The sequence below is a fragment of the Cladophialophora carrionii genome (assembly GCF_000365165.1).
Source record: "Cladophialophora carrionii CBS 160.54 unplaced genomic scaffold supercont1.3, whole genome shotgun sequence".
Lineage (NCBI taxonomy): Eukaryota > Fungi > Ascomycota > Eurotiomycetes > Chaetothyriales > Herpotrichiellaceae > Cladophialophora > Cladophialophora carrionii.
This window is the reverse complement of record NW_008481828.1, coordinates 2,807,804-2,830,386: the sequence shown is the minus strand read 5'-3', so window position 1 is coordinate 2,830,386 and position 22,583 is coordinate 2,807,804. Positions and strand designations below refer to the sequence as shown.

Genomic DNA, 22,583 nt, shown 5'->3' with positions numbered 1-22,583 from the left:
CTCAATCACGGAAGGAGTTTCTTGTCGACTGCTGTGCCAGCGATGAATACGTGGTCGTTAGGTTGCAATCGGATTGGGTGACACGGCGCCAAGTTACGCGGCGACAAAGACAGGCTGATGGGGAGCAACTTCCGGCTTAACGCGGGTGAATCTTCGGGAAGCGGCCAGAACGAGGGAAGAGGTTCAAAGCAGGCAGTACCAAGTGTCCAGCTGGTTGGACGGTGCGTCTCTTGCAAAAGTTGTTTGGCGACCGTCATCGTGCGTCAGAAGCCGGAAGCAAGTACGGAACAACGATCCGACATATGCCTGGCAGCCATTTTCAGAGACGTGGAACCCTCTTCGGATTAGTGCGGAGTACGGAATGTTTTGCAGCACGCCGAACGGGACTTCCCTCCATTCGTGGGTGCCCAGTACGAGAACTCGTAGATGATACCTGGGGGAAAGAATGATATGTTTATTGGCTCATTGGCTCATTGCTCGTTCCTAGTCAACAAGCCCGTCTCTCATACCCAGTACTGCCGTACAAAGCGTCACATCCACGCCTGCCTCAAATGGCATAACACGGGATGAATCGACAATTGCCAACTGTTTGCCGTGAGGACCGCCGTCTTTTGTTCCGGGTTTGCGGTCTATGTAATCGCTTCAACATCCGTCCGCCCCTCGAGCTTGCCCAAAATGACAATTGGCTGGCAATTGGCCGAAATGATTTCAGACCATCCAAAACGCTTGCTGCATGAGTTCGTCCTCGCTATACGCCCCAAGGAAATACCCATCTGACCGCGGACACTTCTTCCAACACCCAACCATGAGTCCATTCTTCTTCCACCACAGTATATATAAAACGTAGCTTGAGTGAGTGAGTTCGTCGTCATCATGCCGTGATCATTCATCAATCGTTTATTCGCTTCGCTTCAAATCAAATGCTATGCAGGTGCGTGATATCGTGAGGCACTTCAAATAACTCGTTAGCTCTGCAACGGCAACTTCCTCATCATAAGCCATAATGCGTCCTGTCTTCTAGTTGGCTCGGATCACAAGTTTCGAAAGAAACTTGTTTGAGAGCGAGTCAAAGTCCTTGCGGTCAAACCGCGAATTAGGTCGTCCTCGTAAGTAGTTCTCTGTCATAACTGTCAGTCACGCTCATATTCACTGGGATGGACGAAAACCCACCATATCTCGTAACATGTTCTCGGACTTCGGCCATAGTACTGCAAACGTCCATGTCCGATGCAAGCAGTGTATGGTGCTTGGAAGTATCCCATTCCAAGAAAGACGGGAGCTTCTGAGAGATGGCCTGGAAGAGGCCAACAACGACACCGACCGGGGTAGTCTCCATGTCGTTGCAGAACTTTTCCACGGCAGCGGCATCAGGCACGCGATAGTGGCAGTCGAACTGCATGCACTCCCACACGGCCAACAGCACCGATGCCAGGATGAAGATGGTCGGCCAGTTCTTGAGCTTGTCACCACTGTACACACTCGAATATAAACTCGACAGCTCCTCAAGGACGTCTTTGTGCAGCTCACGCCACATGTCCGCCATGGCGCACTTGATCTGGAAGTTGATCATCACAGGGGCCATGGTCTTGCCAAAGAACTTGGAGGTCTGCTCCTCGATCCTGCCCGCGAACGACTCCTCACTTGGCACACCCTCGACCATTGTAATGTGGAGCGTCAAGTTGTAGGCCAACATCAACTTCAGTGCCTTCTTGATGATCTTCGAGCCGGTCTTGAAGTAAAAGCGGTAGGCGGTCTTCAACATCTGCGACAGGAAAGGCGTGCCCTCGAAGTAGTCGTCCACAAACTTGTCAAACGTGCCAGTGCCGTCAATGTGTCGATCCAGGTAATCACTGAGCATAGTAGTTGAGATGCCTTCCATGCCGGCTGACAGTTTGGCTGTGCCAACTTCGAAGCCGTCTGGAGAGCAGGAATTGGCTTCGATCCAGTCCATCTTTAAACAAGTCTCATCCCTGACGTAGACCTCTCGAGCAGTGACAGGCAGCATGTGACCATAGCCATGGGTGATGAACAGCGTCTTTTCCGTATCAGAAAATCCTTTGATGTTGCCGACAGAGAAGCCCAGCGATATGTGTCGCTCGTAGTCGAACTTCCAGTCCTTCAAGAAATATCCAATCTCCTTGATGTCGATGCGCGTGCACGGAACCTGCCACAGGCGTGCATGCGATGGTTGACATCCGGCACACGGTTCCCCCTTGTCGCATGTCTTCTTCAAGAATTTGCATCGCAAGCAGGCTCTCAGTTTCCGGATCTCGCTGGCTTGTTTTCGCTGTTCGGGTCGAAGGGGTCCCTTCCTGCGTCCTACTCGTTTCTCTCCCTCAACCTTGCCGTTTGGCAACGACTTCTTCATCACCTTGTCGGTGGATTTGACACCGATGGGACTCTTTTTGGAAGCTTTGCGACCGGGTGAGCCGGCTGATCCTTGCGAGCCGGGCGAACGTATCGAGGGTGCGGAGGACTTAGCGGGAGGAATAGGAATGGGGCGGACGAGGGCGGAAGGATTGACACCCATGGTCGGAGCGGAACCTTGATCTATTGACAAGCGGTGGGCATGGCCCATGTATTCGTAGTCGCTATCTGACAGGGTGGTTGGCGAATACACGGCTTGCGAGGTGCCGACATCAAGGCTCGACATGAACGTGCCGTGGCCCTGAGGTTCGAGGTCCGAGTATGATGACTCGGAGAGGGTCCTGTTGTGGACAGTCTGGTTCGGATCAACGAAATAATGGCGTTCGTACGATTCAAATGATGTCCGGGGCTCGACCATGTGCCACCCGTGTTCGTCACAAGAGCTCGGCTGTGACAGCACTTCGAGGTGGGATCCAGTGGGCGAGCTGGTCATTTGGTGGTATGGGGACACAGCAAGCCCGACGTCCGTCGTCGTAAAGGTCATCAGCTCACTCTGCAAGTCGGCCCAGTTTTGAGGCATGCCATCGATACCGGAGTCGAGAGGGAGATATGACGTTTCCAGCGGCAGACCGGATGCAATTGGGGCTTGTGAGACCGGCATCATGGCCATCTGAGAGGGCTGCATGGGCAGACCGTGGAATTGAGGGTCGAAGGGGAGGTCGTATGTTTGTTGTTGTGTGGTGAAGTCGACGTTTGGCTGCTGGTGGTGCTGATATGCATGGTGGTGCTGAGCATGTTGATGGTGAACATGTTGCTGGTGTTGTTGTTGCTGTTGTTCGAACCTCCAAGTATCCATCATGGGATGTTCGGCCATTGTTGTCTGTCGCAGCCCGTGGCTGTTGGTCTGAATTGGCGAGACGTTCCTCCTAGGGTCTGGCCGTGCGGCAGCTACCTGGTCCATCTGCATCGGCCATGCGTGACTTCGGAAGTAGGAGAGGCTTCTTGAATCGAGATCGTAGGTGAGATCCTCGCCAGCCAGGGCGACGTTGCCCGCCATGCTGAAGGATGCGTCAGACTCGGACCGTCAGATTCGTGGGTCAGATAGCCGGTTCGGAGCACGAGCGGCTCGAGGACAGCCTGGCTGATTGTCTCCCCAGTCTCGTGAGGCAAGAAGCAGGATAGCTGTCGAGAGGGAGATGCAAAGGAAGAGAAACAGAGGACAGGAGTTACAGAAAGTGACCGCTCAGGACGAGCTCGACGAAGAGGGCGGGCCTCAGGTGCGAGAGCAAAGAGAGGGTGAGAAGAGGCGGTGAGCCGTGCATGCGGATCGTCGAATTAGGCGGGGACAAGAGAGTGGGAGGCAAGTCGAGTGGGAGTGGCCGGTGGGTTTGTGCGATGCCACGGCCGAAAGCTCGATGCTTAGTGGTCAGAACCAAAGGGCCTGCAGACCTGAAGGAGGCCAAACGAGGCCAAACGAGGCCAAACGAGGTTTGGTGACGGTGGTCGGCAAAAGACGTTTTCCTCTGCGAAGGTGGCCGGGCTCGGGTCTGGCTGTGTCGGGATACACGAGCACGAGCAGTACCGTCCCGTACTCCGTCCTCGTACCTGGAGCGATGCGCGGCTGTTGTTCGCCCTATGCTTCGACCTGGTGGGCACCTGGCCGCGGCCGTAGATAGGGTTCCTGTTCGAGGGACTTTTTCTTGAGGCTTCACCTGGATAACACTCGGAACAATAATGCACCGTCAAGAATGGGTGAAGGCAGCGGAAGACGTGTTTGGGGAGCTGCTAATCGTAGTGGAAAAGATCAGTCTTTCTTCTGAGAGAGCTGGGAGGAATTGCAGCATCATATCAGTACTGCGTAGAATGAATTGTGAATTACAGGTCGGGTACTTTGGTAACTGCGCCCTCCGCCTCTTCCCCCAGCCGGCACAACCAGACGTACTGCGTACCGATGGCAACAATCCAACCCGTTCACCCAGATACGTCTGCTCTTGCCCGAAGCTACTGCTATTATACGGAGTACTGAAGCCTCCATCACTTCTCTGCTCACATCTCCGACGTTGCCTCCTCTCATGGCACTCGTAGCCATCACTCGCAGCAGAGAGACGGCCATCGTCTCCCTCCCTTGCCGCAAGGCACCAAAGCAGACAGACCAGAACTAATTCTTCGGGTGTCGATCTACTCGTGGTGAAGGCCAACGCCTCAGGCCCGACTAGCTGCTGGACTACGCAGGAGAGCTGCCCCTGTACTCCGGATTGTGGATGAAGAGGACGAGGAGAGAGACCCAGGAGTACTCGATGTTTTCTGCCGACGTGAATGGGTGAAACGTGCCAGACAGCGACCTCTGCCCAGACTTCTGGCGGTTTGCTGCACTTCGCCACGAAATAGACAAGCTCACCGCTAATGCAAGTAATCCAACAACCTTGGAATGGCGCTGACCACTACCCCTATCCAGGCAAGTCCTTTTCTCGTGTCGCGTCTTCCGTGCGCAAAAACCCCGGCCACAACGATGAGATCTCAGCGTGATGCTGCGCCTTCTCAAGCGCCAATCAGTATATCTGCGATTTTGTGCCCTGTTCCAACAGCCTCATCATCGACCCTGCTCTCCGACATTGTCATTGTATGGGCTCCTTTGCGGGAAGCTCAGTGCTGCTACCTTGCGTGGCGAGCTGAACAGCATGAACGAGATGGTCCACCGCTACGTCGTGAGCACCTGTGTACGTACTTGGAAGAGCGGTGTACGCCTCAAAGACCAGCTCCCCTGGTCACGGGCTGTTACTGCTATTGACACGCCTGCAATCCCAATTCGAGAATCAGGGCAAGGGCAACTCCCACCAGAAAATGTCAGTCAAGCCGGCCGACGTTTCAAGTTTGTAGTAGAGGCGGAAGACATCGGTGCCTCGCATCTTGCGGCTCGGTAACGGTGACTGTGGACTCAGGAGAGCCGCCGCGAAGGTTTCCTCCAACGATTCGCCGATCTGAACTGGGCACTGGCAGCGTCTGCAAAACCTTGTGTGCCCATCGATCACTGCAGTTGATAAGATGCGAATCTCGAATCTAACATCTTGGGTTGTCTTTCGGCTCGCACGTCCATAGGTGTTGGTGCAAGTGCAAAGCGAAATGTGTTGACGCGACTTGTGTGGGGAAAGGCACGGTTTTGCGAGAGGGGCACGCCGTTAAGTACGCGCTGGTGACTCGTTAGTTAGGTACCTAGGGAGGCTCTACAGTGCCTAGGTAATGGATGAGGGGTCTTGGGTCTCATGGTCTCGGCGGTTAAAAGGGCCACAGGGCCCTGAAGATGCCGCAAGGAGAATTCCGGAGGATCTTTAACTCCAGAAGCGAGGTTCAATTGCAGTCTCGTACCGCCCGTGACCGTCTAATCACCAGCACATGCACTCCATGGTGAGTACGGAGTCCATTCGAGGGCTTCGCGCTAGACGACTAAAGCACACGAGACATCGTTGACAATGGAATCTCCCTTGCGGAAGTAGTATCTTCATCGAAACCGACCTGGCATGCAAAAAGGGCCATGCGGCATGCTCCACATGGTGGTGGCAGACCAGGAATCCAAGAACAATAGTAACGTGCTTCGTGCTGGAACACCGTCTTTGTCAACCGTATACACTGAACACCATCCCTTATCTCACTCTAGGCGACGACCACTCTGCACGACGTAGAATTTCTGACTGCAACATCCATCACGATGGCAGCCTCAGACGAGGCGGAATTTCAGATACCGTTTTACTATCGCTGTGAACCGCCAGTACTAGACGCCCTGGAGACAGAGACATCCACTGTACAAGACAAAACCGTCAAAGAATGCATGCCGCTTCTGAATGAGGCGGATGATGCAAACCGAAGCCTCCTTGACTTCAACGAGTTCGGGCTGCCTCACTTGGAAAGAGAGAAACATATTGAGTTTCTCCATGAGAACCTGGGTGAATTTCCGGCACCCTTCGTCGGCATCGACGCCAGTCGTCCTTGGATGGTCTATTGGGCATTACTAGGTCTCTATCTGCTCGGCGAAGATATCTCAGTGTTCAGGTCAAGGTAACACACTCTCCATCCTTGTGCCTGTGGTCTCGACATGGCGAGCAGGACCTGGACGCTTCAGATCGGCTGATCGTGCCAACAGGGTTGTGAAGACGGTTTATTCCATGCAGCATCCCGACGGTGGCATAGGAGGCGGCTTTGGACAATATGCACACTTGGCCGGGACCTATGCGGCGCTGCTCAGTCTTGCGCTGGTCGGTGGAGAAGAAGCATATGGACTTATTGATCGTGAAAAGATGTGGCACTGGCTTGGTCGTCTCAAGCAGGCAGATGGAGGTTTCCAGGTGTCCGAGGGCGCTGAAGAAGACACTCGAGGAGCTCTTTGTGGCTTGCTCGCTATCTCCTTGCTCAATCTCCCTCTATCGCTCCCGCCGGATTCTCCAGCCCGAGCTGCGGGACTGGAGACGTTCATGGATGGACTCGGCGAGTATCTCTCACGTTGCCAGACCTTTGAAGGCGGAATTGCAGCATCACCAGGAGGCGAGGCGCACGGTTCTTATGCGTTTTGTGCCCTCGCGTGTTTGTGCCTGTACGGCCCGCCGGACAAAACCATCAACAAGTTCTTAGATGTCGACGCACTGATATGGTGGCTGTCGTCGCGGCAATATGCGCCGGAAGGTGGACTTGCTGGTCGAACAAACAAGCTGGTGGACGGCTGCTACAGCCATTGGCTTGGATCGAGCTGGCCACTGATACAAGCAGCAGTAAGCGGGCCTCGCAATTCGGCCGGAAGCAAAAGTCTTGGTGTGGGTGAGAATCTTTACAGCAGCGAAGGTCTCGCAAGATACATTCTTTGCTGTTGCCAGGCTGAGGAGGGTGGGCTCCGAGACAAGCCATCAAAGTAAGGTGCCCTAGAGTCGTGTCTCGCAATCGCTAACGTAGTCTACAGGCGGCCTGATTCTTACCATACGTGTTACACTCTTTGTGGACTCAGCACAGTTGAGCATTCCCACACTTACGCTCTCGCTGACGAAGACGACGACCCGTTTAGCTCAGCATTCTCCTGGGAGGTGTCCAAAGCCCAAATTCGCAGCGAGCAGAACGGTGACAAGCTCTTCGATACTGGCGCCCGCGTAAACAAGATCCACCCGGTCTATACCATCCCACACGACGCTGCCCTGGCCATCAGGCAGTGGTTCTTATCGAGACCTCTGAACGTCGAGGCTGTACGGCAATTACCCCACAGACCGGGCCGTGATGGAGGATAGTGCAGGTCTCGAGTAGCAAAGACTACGAGCTATTCTTCATCCTGCTTTGACGAAGGGTCTCGTGGACGCGACACATGCGCAAATGTTCTGAACTGCTGTTACTGCTTCACTCCGTACGCCACATTTTCTCTCCAGGTGCGAGCCTTGGGGTCCAAGCCCATTGGAACAGAGTCTTAGTTACGTACTTACGTAGGATAACGGCAGAAGAAACTCCTTGCCTCAGCCTCACTAAATCTTCGCTCTGCGCTTCGATTGTCCCTGCACCTCACTGCTTCACGAACACATCGGTGGACTCAATGCAGCTGTAGCAGCGCCGAGGAGATGATTGTGTTCTGCAGTCCCGTGGTCGCTCCCGAGCTCCTGTTCCTGGGCGCTGACTGTTGCGGAATGAGCCCCAGAAGACGGGCTACTGTTAGTGGGAGAAGGGAGCCGGGGCAAGGTGGCAAGCAGGCTCTATGAGGTCTGTCCACCGTTGCTGCAACTTCCCTTGCCTGCAGCTGCGAACTTTCACTGAGGCTGCTGGACTCGCGCTGCTACCGTACCCTTTACAGCACTGGTGATTCATCACAGACACTCCGAATACCAGGACTCGCCTTTTCGCCTAGAGCTGCGCGCACGTTGGATCAAGTAGGATTACACTTCTGACTGCTTGATCACCCTCGCGCGAGCATCTTGGATGCATATCGCGACGCCCGCGATTTGTCGCTTGCTGGTCACCATTGAGCCTCTTCCCTGTCTCTCCAATGGACAGTCCAGAGCTCACCTATCCGGCGAACTGGAAGAGTCGAACTTGCCATGCAAGCTCGCCCAACAAGAAGACTCCTGTTGCACGTACGGTAACCTGCATTTATTGACAACGCATTCATGCATCGGAACTTTACGAGTTAAGTGCGGGAAGTGGCTCAATACATGCTTTCGCCGGCCACGCGCTGAGCTGCAGTTCCCAGGCCGCGTTCTATCTCAAGCCGAAACGGTTCGTGGACTTGAATGGCCGCGAGCACTCCAGACTCAAGCATTCAGGCAAGTCAGTTCAGATGGCGCAACTCAGAGTTTGACCTCACTCAGTAGGGACAGCCTACCGCGCCTGGAAACGCTCATTCCCGCGCTTAGCCTGCCTATCAACGGGGGGCGAGACGTCCTGACCTTCTCAGGCTGGATGTCTCGGAACAAAACGTCTGGCCGAGGTTGAAGCCTCCATCATCATCTATGGATCTCCACTTGCCAGCTGTTGCGTGCACAAGTGCGATTGCGTCAAACTGGAAGATCTCGGGCCAGAGGCCAGAAGAAAGATCTACGCCCTAGCATTTCGGAGTGTACACAACCGTTTCTATGCAAGCTTCACCGGTCACCCAACGGAAGCGGAGCAGACACATCGAGCATGGCGAGCCACGAGTGCCTGTGCCAGGGTTCGCTTTCCATTCGATGGGCTGCGCGGGGAATGATAGAAGCAGCCACTCGCCAATCAAGGCCTGTATCTGGATCTGCATGCCCCAGACGAAAGGGAAGATGCTAAGAACGGGCCCGACGTCGACGTCCCATTAACTGGTCAAAAAGCATGCCAACACATCAATACATTACGATGGTAGAAGAGCATGAAAATGCTATTCCCCTCGAGATCGACCAATACCCAGCCGCTCACTCGAGACTTTTTGGCCACTGTGGAATTCTTTTGCATGCCCCACGCAATGCCGCTCTCTTCGCGCTTGCTGTGCTGTCAGTGCGGGTCTTACTGCTGTTGAGCCACGAATTCTGGGTGGAATTTCCACGACGGCTCACCTGTAAAAAGGTCCAACTATATCGATGATATCAACTCTACTACTACCTGACAAAATCTGCCCTACGGATCCCACAAGCTCTTTGGCCCAGGCAATACTTCTGGGAGAGGTGATACTGGTTGATAGCTGTGTCGTCGACGAGGTTCTGATCTGTTTGGTGGTTTTTCTGCTTTTGCGGCCCACGATTGGATGCACGATATATTGGGCACCAAAGCACCTGGAGCACTCGGTCGAACGCAGACATGCTACACACTGTCTATCTGGCCAGTATGTCTCTTCCAACGCTTCATTCTGCTGTTTTGGTTGCCATACCCGGCTTGCCCCATTGCTCCCGGCCTTTGTTCCGTGCCCTGTCGAACTGTTGCTGTGCAGTCGACGCCATCATGGTCACTCAGGGGCTTGCCAGCCTTGCAGGTATTACTTCGAGGATTTGACCGAGTCTGCTTGGAAATCTCGGGCCACTGAACCCTGTTCTACTTGGATTTCACTCGTCAATCCGCTTCTCAGACACTGACGAATGATCCCCAGGTCTCTGTCAGCGCCGGCGATGGCCCGAACCCGCTTACCAAATATCCTACAGTTCGTCTGGATATCGGTGCGTTGTCAGGGTGAACAACCGTGAATATCAGACGCCGATGCATCACTCCTCGGAGACGTCGGCAAAGGAGAACGCTGCGCTGATTGCGTTCAACATCTGCCGAAACTTCTCTGCCAATGATGGCATGTATCCGACCGGATTCGCCCATGGAGGTGTAATTCAGGGCAATCCCGTGCCCGTTGGTTCTGGCCGCCATAACCGCAGGAGTGCCACGGACAGCGCTCGAGCAGACTACCGTTATGGCGACTCTGACAGTGCTGGAAGCAGGAGTGGTGGAAGCAGCCCGGATTGGGGCCAGTCTCGCCTCACCGAGCCTGTGCGCACATCGGCTTCCCGCCGTCCTGTGTACTCCTCGGATATGAGCCACTACAGCAGCCGACACATGCCACGCTACTAGGGCGTGTGTCGAGGGACTGTCCCCCAAAAGTTCTCTTCTGCTTATCAGGCGATCCCATCGTCTGTGGTGCATCGATTCGACCCCAGACGCTTTGTACGACTTTACGACTCACGACCCCATGACTGCTGGAGGCACTTTTCCATTTCTCATGACTCATGATGACACGACCAAGCATTTCATTACGGCTACACCGTGGTTAGACAAAGAATTCTCTCAGCAGGCAACTGTGTGGTTTTCTGAGCCATGTTGCGTTCTTCGAAGCATAGCGGCTTGAAGCGTGGGAGGCGAGCGCGTTCAGAACGAGCAAGCATGAGCAAGTTCTAGCCGGGAAGGATGTGTGAATGATTTTGATCCTACATTTAGAACCGCAAAGTCACGAGTTTTCTCTTACCGGACCTGCACTGCAAACGTGCGAGATGCTGGGCTTTCTTAGGCTGGATGGGGGTCGAATAGGCGCCCCGAGATAAGATCCCGCCTAACGAGCGCAGCCTCCAAGCGGCTGGTGGCGCGCAGTGATAGGGCCACAATTATTCCGGCGGTGGCTTGTGCTTGCTCAACGACGTGAAGATCATCAACTCGGGCGATGACGTCCTGGCTCTTTCCCAGTTTCCATCAAGTCCAGACACGAATCTGAAATGAATTCACATCGTCCTTGCTCAACCAAGTCCCAGCTGACTGAGGATGCTAGAAACCTCTACAGGCATGGCCGGATCAACACGCCCATTCGTATAACAACCAGGAAACGCCCCTAAAATGAGGCCTCCAGTGTTGCGCCCGGCGCGACTTGGGCCACTGAAGCCAATCAGTCTTGCGACCGAGCTATCGACTCGTGCACAAGTCGACTTTCGCCAACATTACCATATCTTCCCTCGAAAGCACAAGCCCAGTACTCGGAATCCCTCTGCCTCGGGCCGTGTGAGCTCCGTCATACATGCGTGCAGAAGTGTTTCCTACGAACAAAGGGCGAAGGACCTCAACCAGCAAGGCGTCGATGAAGCCCTTTCAGAGTTCGACACTGCCGTGGCTGACGACCAGGAAAAGCAGCAGCGAGCACCATGGCACCGTCAGGGCGTGGACGTGGCCCCTGTTCGTCGACAGCGCTCGGCAGGAGCGATGACCAAAGGCGAGTGGTGATCTGCTGGACTCCCGACGCGCTTGCTGACTCTACCGCAGGGAAGCTGTTGACAACCCCGTCAAGGCTCCTCAAGCTGGTTTTGCCTTTGACTACAAACGATCACAACGATGACCGAAAGGACATCGCCCCCCTTGCCTTGCTCGTACATCCTCAGCAGCCTCTCTCGTATCTCGAACGGTTGATCCAGGCAGAGCTGCCAACCATGACCAACGAGAAAGGTGAAAACAGAGTCCCTAGCATATCGTTTCGGGCAATGGAAGCCAAGGATGACGAGATCAAGCCAAAGAATCAGACACCCGAAGAACAAGAGAAAGGAGAGAAGAAGCGATCGCTTGGTGATGGCGGGGTCCAGAGCTACAGCGGAGCTGGCAGAGAAGGCACTGGGGAAGACGAGGGCGAATTCGTCCGATGGAGTGCCTCCACCGAAATAGGAGACTTCATCAGAGACGCCGCCAGAGCCAAAGAGTTCGAAGTCGAGATTGAGGGGAGCCCCAAGACCATCAAGGTCGCGGTGCCCTCTTTCAACGACAGAACCTACTACTTGCGTCAAAGACTGCGCAGAACGGCCCGTAAAATCGCGGATCTGGCTGCGATCAAGCAAGAATGCGATGCTGCTGCGCATCGGAGCGGCCAGAGAATAGCCATGGGCGGCTGTGGGCTGCTTATCGGCTATTGGTATCTGGTATATCGGCTCACGTTCGAGACAGATCTTGGTTGGGACGTCATGGAGCCCGTCACCTACCTTGTCGGACTCAGCACGCTCATTGGTGGTTATTTGTGGTTTTTGTACCACAACCGTGAGGTTTCGTATCGCTCCGCCCTAAACCTCACTGTCAGTCGCCGTCAGAGCCGCTTGTACGAGCTCAAGGGCTTTGACATCCGGAAGTGGGAGGCGCTGATCGAGGAGGGGAACGCCATCCGTAAGGAAATCAAGGCGGTGGCGGCCGAGTACGACGTGCAATGGGACGAGTCCAAGGATGAGCATGACGAGGCCGTGGTTGAGGCGCTGAGGAAAGAACGGAAGAACGGAACCAAGAGCAAGTCAAAGGACGACGATGAAGAGGACGATTAAGCACCATTAAGATATTCTGTCCAGCAGCCTGACATGGAAGCGAACACCAGTCGTACAAAGCATACAAATCACAGCGTCCACCCACCACACGTCTCCTCATCGGCGCACGAACTGGTCTCGCGCAGGGTCGAATATCTGCGAGTCGCCTGAACTCGAGCTGCCGTGGCCTGAAGAATGAGAATTGGCTTCAGTCCCACTCAACGTTTCCAGGGTGGTCGACGTGCTTACCTGCAGTACTACTCCCTTCGCCGGCTCGACGATTCCGATTGTTTCGGATATCTCGAGACCGAAATACACTGTACAAGAGCCACAAGGTCACCCAATTCGGAGCATGCTCGCCGGTGGTGGCTCCTTGGTCGAACAGCGTCCGGGCGACGGTGCCTGGCTTGGCCTGTTGCCACGTGTCAATGATGGCTTGTCGGCGGCGGTCTTGTCGAATGTGGTGCCAGAAAAAGGGTGTTGTTATTGACGCGTCGTTGCGCTTGTCATCTATCAGGTTGGAGCGATCGGCGTTGAGGCGATTATATACGACGATGGCTTCCTCCTGTGCCCGTTTAGCCCTTGGTCTCACAGGCGGGGGATTTTGTTTTCGGCTTCGACCTACTCGCATGGCCTTGTAGTATCCTTCGTGGCGCGGGTCGCTCGTATTTAAGCCCAGCGCCTTCATGAAGTCATCCTTTGCCGCCCTCGGTCCGACGGGTTGTCTGGCAGGCATGATGGCGGTGAGAAATGAGAGTCAAGGAAACAGCCCGAAATGTATGTGCAAGATGGGACGAGTCGTGAGCACAGCGAGTGAGTGTCACAGACTTGACGGTGTGAAGTTGCCCTGAGCATGTTCTATATATCGCAGATGAGCCTCCGAATCTAGGCGGACGAGGAGAGCAAACATGGCGTCGCTCCACATACGGTGCAATTGCAGCAACACGGTGAGCCGCGCTTCCAGTTGGGCCTCTGTCCAAGATGCTTTTCAAATCCAGAGCTTGGGCGCGCAAGGGACACGTTGACAGGATTCGTCCCGCGACGGCTTCATCGAGCCTGAAGTCAAATATGCCCGTGCATGGAACGCAACAAGAAGGTTAGCGAGTTTGACATGGTATGCGTGTTACCGTCTTGAGCGAGGGCCCCTCGTCGCTGGTTAACGTGTGGAACTCTGGCAACGCCAAACAGGACGACGTCCGTCATGCCGCATATTTCCCCATGCGTTGCCTTGTTGCATGGATGCCAGTCTGCTCGGAAATCTCCAAATGTGCCCCGGGCACGTACGAGTACCAAAATTATCAAATCGAGGCAAGAGCCGAGCGTGCGAGGGCCATCTTACGAAGCTTGCTGAGACGGGTAATTTGAAACGCCGGCCTGCAGCAAACATTCAGATACCGGACCATACACTGTTTCAAGCGCTGGCTCGAAGCCGCGGAGCCTGGTGGCAGCGCCCAGGCACTTGGGAACGTCGACATGTTCGTCCACGGTACCTCCGGGGCCCAGGCTCGTCCACCAGGGTTTCAGCGTACCGTCCAGTTGCATGGTTGGCGACCTCACTCAAGGCCAATATGACAGCTGTCGTGCTACCAAGGCTCAGCATCGACACACCAAACCCGCCTTCAAACCACGTTGGGACTTGGTGCACTGCACGGAGCCTGCCTCTGGGCCAGCATGTCGCCAAACCGCGCCAAACGCGAAGCCGCAAGCGCAGGGTACATGATGTTTGCTACCGCCCGACGGCCAGATTGAGACATGCATGGGCACAAACAAATACGAGCCCATGTATTCTAGACCCCTCCACCGGACCGAAGACGCACACAGCATTCTGACGACGGCGTGACACTTGATAAACTCGATGGCTATCACTCAGTTGGAACAGCCACCTGTCTATTCCATCCGACTGCCCGCGTCGACTCGAGCGTGAGGTGATCACAACCATTCCACCTCGGCGGAGGCCTTCGGTGCCTTACAGACATCTCTCAACGACCCCTTCCCCTCGTCCTCGCCGGTCTCGCCATTTTCAATGTGCTACTTTGACCTTCTGCTGAAGTTGAAGGACCGTTTGAGCGATCGTTCTACTACGGTACTTTTCTCTGCTCCTCCGTGGAAAGGCAGCCGTCCAGCCTGCTGTTGTGTGACCTGTCAAAATCATCCGGCTGTGAGAGGTCGGACGACGGCTCTCGCGGCCAGTGGCCTTCTCCCTGTCCACCGTTGTGTCCTACACGCGAGGGGTTTTATTCATGTGGAGGTCACTGCCAACGTCACTGCAGCCGACCTTCTTGTCGCCATGCAGCCGGAAAACTCGCCCACGCGCAGAGAGGCGGTTCTGATGCCTGTAGCTCTGGATCTGTGGTGTACTTCATACCTGCTGGGGGTCCTGGCTTCCGAACTAGGCACAACCTGTCCGTTGAGGTCGATCGTCGCGGAATGGACACCAGAGTCCAAGTTATCTGCAGACCGCGTGCGGACGAGCCTCGTTGATCGACGATGTGGCCGTCCCGAACGGAAGGGGTTGACATATTTCTGCTGCTTCACCAACACAAGTGTCAAGAAGCCATTTGGGAAGTATCGAGCCAAGGGATTCGTCCGGAGATAGAAACCATGGCGGAACCGCAAGGCTGCATGCAGTCCGCTACAAGCCTCTCCATGACTCGTACAAACCGCGCGGATTGTCACGGGTGTCCTGAAACTGCTCACGCGGTGCTCAAGAATTCCGCAAAGCTCTCGTCCTTGGCGAATTCTGTGCGGCAACGACATGAGCGTGCCGTCAACAGGCCGCTTACGAAGCGCGAAATCTCCTGACATTCTCAGTCCTTTCACTGTGGGACGAACTGCTTCGTGTATGCTCCTTATGGGCAAAGCCAAGCGGTCCCAGCGCGGACGCGGAAATGGCATGGCAATAGTTCGACTAGCCGTGCACGACTACTGTTAGTTGCTCGTCTGATCAGCTTCTCTTCTTGGGATGTTGCGTTCCCCCATCCAGGGTCAACAGGGAGCTTCGTCGACTGTCACGAGGGTTTGCTCCCCACACTACGAGTTACCACTAGTACATCGCATGACAGTACGTACGGGTACGAGTGCTCCATACTAGGTAGTGTTGCTGGTCCAGCCCTGCGCAGCTGCATCATTGATTTCACTATTTCTCTACTTCTCTACATCTTCTTCACCTCTTCTTCAGGCCAGAGACATGGTGGAGTGTCCAGACCTACCACAATCAGTTACTCGCGTCGCCTATATCAGGGGCCTGCAACCTGTCTCAACATTGGTGGATCCCATACTCCGTACTCCCTACTTCGTATACACAGTCCACAGTAACAGTAACAGTAGCTAGCCCGCCAGTCGGCTTCGTATCCTGCGAGGTGAGCGGGCTGGGCCAGCGGAAATGACTACCCGACGCTCGACGTGTTTTGAATTGGCACCCACTCACCCACCACTGGAAATCTAGAACCGATAACCACCGTGACTTTGCGCTTTTAGCTCAGAAATGAGTCCAACCAGCAGCTCAGGTCTTCGAGCCTCCTGGTGACTCCGCTACTCGTACGTAGATAGAGGCCCGACGTCTTGCCGGCTCCAAAGCCCCTAGCACGGCCGCGAGTCAGTGACTGTACTCCGTACTCCATCGTTGGTGCCCTATCCTCGCTTCTCCTTGACCTCTTCTCCGCATTGCATTGCATTTGCGTTTCATTCAATCCCCCGGCCCGCGAACTTCCGCCTCGCCTACCGCCCACCGCGTACCGCGTACGAGTACTCCGTAGTGCGTACTGCGGAACTGCGGACCTGCGGACCTGACCATGGCGACCCCTCCACCGTCATCAACCACCATCCCCGTCCTCCTGCTCAAGACGAGATCCCAACCACACGACGCGTATGAGGAGTACTTTTCCGACTTCCGCGGCCGCCGCGGCGGCGGCAACGCTACAAACAACGGCGCCGAAGCGTCCCCTCTCGTCTTCCTGCCCGAGTTTGTCCCCGTGCTCGAGCACCGGCCCAACAGCGAGAACTCGGCGAGGCTGGTGAAACTGTTGAGCGAGGGGCGATTGAGTGAGCAGTATGGGGGGATGATCTTCACCAGTCAGCGGGCCGTCGAGGCGTGGGCGGATGTCGTCAAGAGGGTCGAGGGAGAGACACAGACAGAGACAGACACACCGACAGGGACAAAAACACGGCCACCGCAGACCAATGCTGCTTCAACCCAAGACACAACAGGCAGTGGTATGGTCTGTTCCCCCCTTGACCTCTACTTTCCATACGGTCCTGTGCACGGGAGGAGAAGAGAACTGACTTGGCCAATTGGTGTTTTCTCTCGATAGGCACTACAAGCGTAGCCGATGATGACACTGGGGCCCGGGACAGCAAAGAGACAGGCACCGGCGCAGGTACAGATACAGATACAGACGCCGATGCCACCCGCCCTCTCATCGACGATGACTTTACGTTCCCGCTCTACACGGTCGGCCCGGCCACCTCACGAGCCCTCAACACCCTGATTGCCGAGTCGGCCGCCACCGTGCCGTCGTCGCAGTTCGCGCGTCTCCGGCCCGCCGTCTTCGGCGAACATACCGGCAACGGGGACAAGCTGGCCCAATACATCCTCGCACACTACAACACGTTACACTCGCAGAGAGTGTACACCTTTTACGAGGCGCCGCGATTACCGTTCACGCCGCTGTTGGGATCCACGCGCGGGCAACGCGTCGACAAGGATGACGCGCGGCTCAGGAAGAAACCGCTCCTCTTCCTCGTGGGCGAGCAAAGAAGGGACATCATCCCCAACACGCTGACGGACAAGGACGGCAGACTGCCGCCGGCGGAGCGGATCCCGGTCGACGAACTCGAGGTGTATGCCACCGCGGTCGTGGAGTCCGTGGAAGAGGACCTGCGCGACAGGTTGTCCTCCTTCTTCGACGCTGCAGGGCGAAATGTATCCCTTCCAGTCGTGGTAGTGGTGTTCAGTCCGCAGGGCTGTGAATCGATGCTTCGCGCATTGGGGTTCATTGACGAGGAGAAGAACTTGACGCCCCTCGCGAGCCGGCGGTGGACGGGCGAACAGTCTGACGATCCGACTTCAAAGGACTCAGCCCGATCAGAATCTCAACACCGACGGTATATAGTCGTAACGATCGGGCCCACGACGCGAGACCATCTCAAGGCGACATATGGCTTTGACGCGGACGTCTGCGCCGCGAAACCCAGTCCCGAGGGCGTGGGTGCTGGGTTGGTGGAGTTTCTCACGCAGAATCATATACTATGAAGGTCAGCAGTCTCGTTCTGTGGAGCGTAGTGAGCATTGCCCCTCTGGTGAGTAGTCCCTCAGGCTTTGCGGGTGAGTGCTACGAAGTAGGACTATTGCAAAAGGTACCCGTGGTTGACGTCCTTGACCACGCGCCTCTTTCTCGCCTCGAGGGTATGTGCGGCACACGAGATCAGCGTCATCGAATGCCCCGCCATACCATGCCAGTCTCGAATGGGATTCACGTCTGTGCCCGATCCTGTAGAGCTCATGGCGTTGGCGGTAGACGTACGGAGTACGTTCAGGTCCATCTCAAGCGCATACATGGCATGCCCTTGCCCTCCTGGTCGTATGTATATATCTACTTTTCCCACTGTGTGTGTGTGTGTGTGTGTGTGTGTGTGTGTGTGTGTGTGTGTGTGTGTGTGTGTGTGTGTGTGTGTGTGTGTGTGTGTGTGTGTGATCCCCCTCTCCTAAGGTACCTTATGCATCACGATGAACATCGTCGTACCAATCAATGACACCATGTGAGTGGCTGAAATGAGGAGACTTCATCTCGAGTCGAGATCTGTCCGAGTATGCTTATCACAGAACGAGGGCCGAGGCCACAAGCGCGGAAGTAAGTCTCTTGTTATATATCCCCCCCAATACAGTATACTCTCCGTAACTACCTAGGTACGTAAAAATTCTGCTGGCCGCCCTTTGAGTCCCCTTGAGTATACTTGCGTAGAAGCCGTGCCGCGCTGAGAGGGTCGACTCGAATGATTGCCTACTGCCTACTCGACTCGACTGATTCCTTACATACAGCCTGCTCGCGACCATCGTGGACATACTGTAGAATCTAGCGTGCATCATACAGTATCCACACCACACCACACCAGTTTAGAATAGATACACAGTACGGACTACTCGAGTGTTGGTTTCCCGAACATGTGTACATTGGATGCGATGCTATGCCTTATGAATCAGACCACCCAAAATACCGGTCCTACCCCCCTTCGACCCTGACCGGCCCAGGATATACATAGGACGCCAACGCTAGCTTGACCCAATTCATGACAAACCACTAAAACCCCGGCGTGAAACAACTTGCAGCTTGCAGCTTGCTGGTTGGCACTCTGTTCGCCTACTTCTTCTTGTTGTCCCGATCCCGACCCCCTCCAGCCCTGGCAATCCCACTCGCAAACTTGCCAAAGCCCGCAAGGCTATGGCCCCTCTTGTGCGGACCAGATCTATCCTCTGTGCCCGCGACCGTCTTTGCAAGCGGGCCAGCACCACCTGTTCCACCGGATCCGCCCACGGTCATGCCACTGCCGGCCTTGATGAGACTTGATCCCGTGCCGGGCGCCAGGGACCTTCCAAGGCCACTTTGCAATCTATTCCCTGCACGCAAAACTTCTCCTTCTCCGGCTCCGGCAGAACGAAGGCTGGCACGACTAGTTCGCCCTCCATTGTCTACAGCTGCCGAGGCAGGCGTCTCGGGATCAACGTCTCCACGGAGGAGCCTCTCATTTCTTCGTCTTGCGCGCTCTTGAGTCTGTTTGAATTTTTCGAGAAGTTCCGGCCACTTCAGGTCGTTCGCTGTGGCCGAAGCAGCATCGCGGGTTCGGAGCCGTGAGGTCACTGTGCTGTTCAGGGCACCAGTGGTTGTTGCAGGCAGGGACGAAGCAGACATGCCGCCGACCACCGACGGTCTCGGGGTCGGCGCTGAAGGTGGAGTATGTAACAGGCCGATGGCTGACACGCTGTTCAGACGGTTCTTCAGCGCCCCAAAGGCAGAAGATTGGGGGAGTAGCATGAGCAGGCCGTAGAGACACTTGTAGAGGTAGGGATACCGGTCGGGTTCAAGGAGTTGTAAGCGCAGGTCTACCATCTTGTCAGCCCCCGCCTCGTGTCTAAGATCCTGACGAGCAGAAGCAAGGCGCAGGTTCTCGTGAGCAGAGTGGAACTTACATGTGAAGACAGGACTTTCGAGGAGCTGCACCAACTTGTCGATTTGTATGAGCATGTTGACGGTCATTTCCAGATCCGCGAATATCTGCAACAGATTGTACGCCTGTTCGTATGCCTGTGCCAGAAGACACAAGGAGAACGTGGCGACAGCATTGTGGCACCAGGCGCGGAAGAGAGCCACGAAGAACATCTGTCCTTCTCTGCTGTCTGGGTTCCGGAGTCGTTTTCGTAGCTCGGCCAATTCAGGTGCAGTAATCAGGTTGTTATTGAGATTTTGAACCATTATGCTCGCAAACTCAATGTCTTCGTCTTTTTCAATGCAATCCGCTAGCGTTCTGTATATCCGCTCGGGCTGTAGATTGATGCATAGCTGACGAATAATCAGGTTGCCTCGGATCTCCAGCAATTTACGGTCCGTCGCGAATAGCTGAAGCAGAGCCACCATAAAGGAAGTGAAGTAGCCGTCCTCACTGTGCTTGGAAATCTGGGAGAGGAGCTGAAGATCTCGAGTGACAACGGCTTCAGCAGGGTCAGAGAGCGTTTTGAGCAAAGCTGGGAATGTCCCGTCATTGAAAGCAAGGACCTTTTTGGGAGCCTTCCGGTGCAGCATAATCAACCATGTCAAGGCGGCCTCTCGTGTCTCCTCGTGTTCATTCAGGAATTGAAGTGTCAAAGCATTGACTGCGGCAGCGTAATCTAGATCAGCCATGGGTTGCGGCGACGGTGCCGCCGTGGACCTCGGAGTAACCTCTGGGGGGGACGGTTCTTGCTCAGCAGACGACTCCAGAGAAATCTCGCTTTTACCTTCTGCCTGAGAAGGTGGACTTTTGGTGGTCCCGCCTGAGTGCCTCTTGTCAGAGCCCTCTCCATCTCGAGTGGTTGCTCTGGTGAGATCGCTGGGTGCTGAGGCGCTCTGATCGTCCCGAGGAACATCGTCCTGATCCTGAAAGGTGACGATATAATCCATCAGCGACCTATTGACCTTGCTGGCCGTCGTCCGGACTTGCTCTGATTGTGCAGACAGGGCCGGCAAAACCCGTGACAGCAGACGAGGCACGAACTGAAGAATCTCTTCAGGACTGATCTCGAAAAAGCTGTCAATCCATCGCAGGGCAACTATCCCAATCTCTTCTTCTTTCTGTCTTGATAGGCCTTCCAGACGTAAATTCGGTGCCGATTCCTTGCTGTTCGAAACGTCTACAAATTTGAGCAAGATGTCGAGGATTTGTGCGTGGTCCACTTGGGCATCCTGGCCTGGTATCCAGTCACCATCGCTCTCTCCCGGTTCATTGGGTTCTTCTAGAGCTGTGCCCGATTCCGAGTCCTCGATGGCATTCTCGTTGGATTGACTACCACCTGCAGTGGTACTGTCTGCAACCGAGGCCGGCCTTTGTTTGCCCGCGCGACTCCTGCGACTTTCTGCGATACCCTTCTTGACCTTCGCGATCTTCTTAATCTCGCTGAGAAAGCGTTCGAGCAATCCTTGTGTCGCCACATAGACGTCGCGGTTCGGGTCGCCGAGGAATTTGAAAAGGCCGCCGAGAAATGCCGGTAAATAGTGCACAAGTTCCAAGTCCGGAATGGTATCGAGAAGTGTAAGCCAGGAAACCAAAAAGGTTCGAGTGAAGGGGTTGAGGACGTGGATGCGCTCTTCGAGAAGCGGGATGAATCTTGCAAGGGAGAACGTGGTGGGAAGATCGGTGCTGTCCTTGTCAGGTTCGACTGGTTCGCCCTCCTCGTTGAAATTCAACACAGAAACATAAGAGGCCGCGGACTCTGAGACAATGTCCTTGATCAGGCGGTCTAAGAGCTCAGCGCCGTTCTTCACCGACAGTTCTGAGTCGGCAGCGAGCTGTGATGGTAAGTTAGCAACGATAAGTCGAGGACCATGTCAGCCCGACCTTGCATAGTGCGTCGAAGATGTCATTGAAGAAGACCAAAATCTCTCCCTTTGCGACTTTGGCGATGTTGTACATTGCCTCGCAGGCGTAATAGCGCACGCGGGCATCTTGATCGGTGAAGCAGGCCAGGACTGGAGGTACTATTTCGGCCAGATAGCGTGCTACCTCGTCCTGGTTGCAACGTTGTCAGCGATCTGGGGGTTATACAACACTCCGACGTAGGACTCACAGATCCCAAGGCGATGGCTGCAGCTGCTAGACCGATGAGTCCACCATTGCGGGCGTGTGGCAGGTGGACGGCGTAGGCATAGTCGTGGCAGAGTTGTTCAATCGTCTTCCGGATCTTGTCGTGTTCTTTGGCCGCACTGGCTTCTCTGATAAACCGCTCAAGCCTCGATCATATCAGCGATAGCCACGAACATGCAGCAGGCGGCGGGAGCATACTCAAGAGCCCCTTGCTTTCTCTTGTCATAGAGCTTGTCAGTGAGCAATCGCTGGACTGCTGGATCCATGATGATTTGGCGATTGAACGACACGGGTGGTCAATATCATTATCGACTGTCAGGATCCGTGAAGCGACAAAGCGGTCCAATAAGGTGCGGGCTCAGCGTTCTGCGGAGAAAGGCATTCAAATAAGATTCGACAACGGCTTTGGCAGTTATTCAAGCTAATTGTTTTTGTCGTGGTGATGGAAACCGGAAACGAACGCGTCGTTGTGCACCTCAATTTTGGAGTGGAGGCCGCGGCGCGGCCGCTTGATTGAACTGGACCTTCCCCATTTCCGCCACCGCTGACCTCATAAGGCAACAAATCTGGTGGCCGTGGGAGACGTGGGAGGCGACTAGTGCCAGCCCTCTAGGCTCTGCGGGGAGGCCTCTGCATTGGGTGATAGGGGGCACCACAGACGATAGGCTA

At 55.1% G+C, this 22,583-nt stretch overlaps 7 protein-coding genes across 7 annotated transcripts; 4 read left to right on the top strand and 3 right to left on the bottom strand.

Annotated features, from left to right (window-relative positions):
• Positions 1-1,017: 1,017 nt before the first annotated feature.
• Positions 1,018-3,424, bottom strand: G647_04434 (uncharacterized protein; the record flags this gene model as incomplete). Its single annotated transcript, XM_008728778.1, has 3 exons — positions 1,018-1,118; positions 1,171-3,136; positions 3,176-3,424. 3 exons carry the CDS (start codon positions 3,422-3,424, stop codon positions 1,018-1,020), a joined length of 2,316 nt encoding a protein of 771 aa, XP_008727000.1.
• Positions 3,425-6,070: 2,646 nt separating this feature from the next.
• G647_04433 (uncharacterized protein) lies at positions 6,071-7,628 on the top strand (the record flags this gene model as incomplete). The annotated part of the gene is made up of 3 exons (XM_008728777.1): positions 6,071-6,417; positions 6,503-7,261; positions 7,310-7,628. 3 exons carry the CDS (start codon positions 6,071-6,073, stop codon positions 7,626-7,628), a joined length of 1,425 nt encoding a protein of 474 aa, XP_008726999.1.
• Positions 7,629-10,038: 2,410 nt separating this feature from the next.
• On the top strand, positions 10,039-10,398 carry G647_04432 (uncharacterized protein; the record flags this gene model as incomplete). The annotated part of the gene is made up of 1 exon (XM_008728776.1): positions 10,039-10,398. The coding sequence occupies one exon, from the start codon at positions 10,039-10,041 to the stop codon at positions 10,396-10,398; it is 360 nt and encodes a 119-aa protein (XP_008726998.1).
• Positions 10,399-11,151: 753 nt separating this feature from the next.
• On the top strand, positions 11,152-12,605 carry G647_04431 (uncharacterized protein; the record flags this gene model as incomplete). Its single annotated transcript, XM_008728775.1, has 2 exons — positions 11,152-11,528; positions 11,597-12,605. 2 exons carry the CDS (start codon positions 11,152-11,154, stop codon positions 12,603-12,605), a joined length of 1,386 nt encoding a protein of 461 aa, XP_008726997.1.
• Positions 12,606-12,701: 96 nt separating this feature from the next.
• Positions 12,702-13,320, bottom strand: G647_04430 (uncharacterized protein; the record flags this gene model as incomplete). Its single annotated transcript, XM_008728774.1, has 3 exons — positions 12,702-12,772; positions 12,834-13,149; positions 13,210-13,320. 3 exons carry the CDS (start codon positions 13,318-13,320, stop codon positions 12,702-12,704), a joined length of 498 nt encoding a protein of 165 aa, XP_008726996.1.
• Positions 13,321-16,375: 3,055 nt separating this feature from the next.
• Positions 16,376-17,835, top strand: G647_04429 (uncharacterized protein; the record flags this gene model as incomplete). The annotated part of the gene is made up of 2 exons (XM_008728773.1): positions 16,376-16,796; positions 16,895-17,835. The coding sequence occupies 2 exons, from the start codon at positions 16,376-16,378 to the stop codon at positions 17,833-17,835; spliced, it is 1,362 nt and encodes a 453-aa protein (XP_008726995.1).
• A 1,105-nt stretch (positions 17,836-18,940) lies between these two features.
• On the bottom strand, positions 18,941-22,180 carry G647_04428 (uncharacterized protein; the record flags this gene model as incomplete). Its single annotated transcript, XM_008728772.1, has 5 exons — positions 18,941-19,680; positions 19,768-21,619; positions 21,669-21,839; positions 21,898-22,060; positions 22,113-22,180. 5 exons carry the CDS (start codon positions 22,178-22,180, stop codon positions 18,941-18,943), a joined length of 2,994 nt encoding a protein of 997 aa, XP_008726994.1.
• Positions 22,181-22,583: the final 403 nt, after the last annotated feature.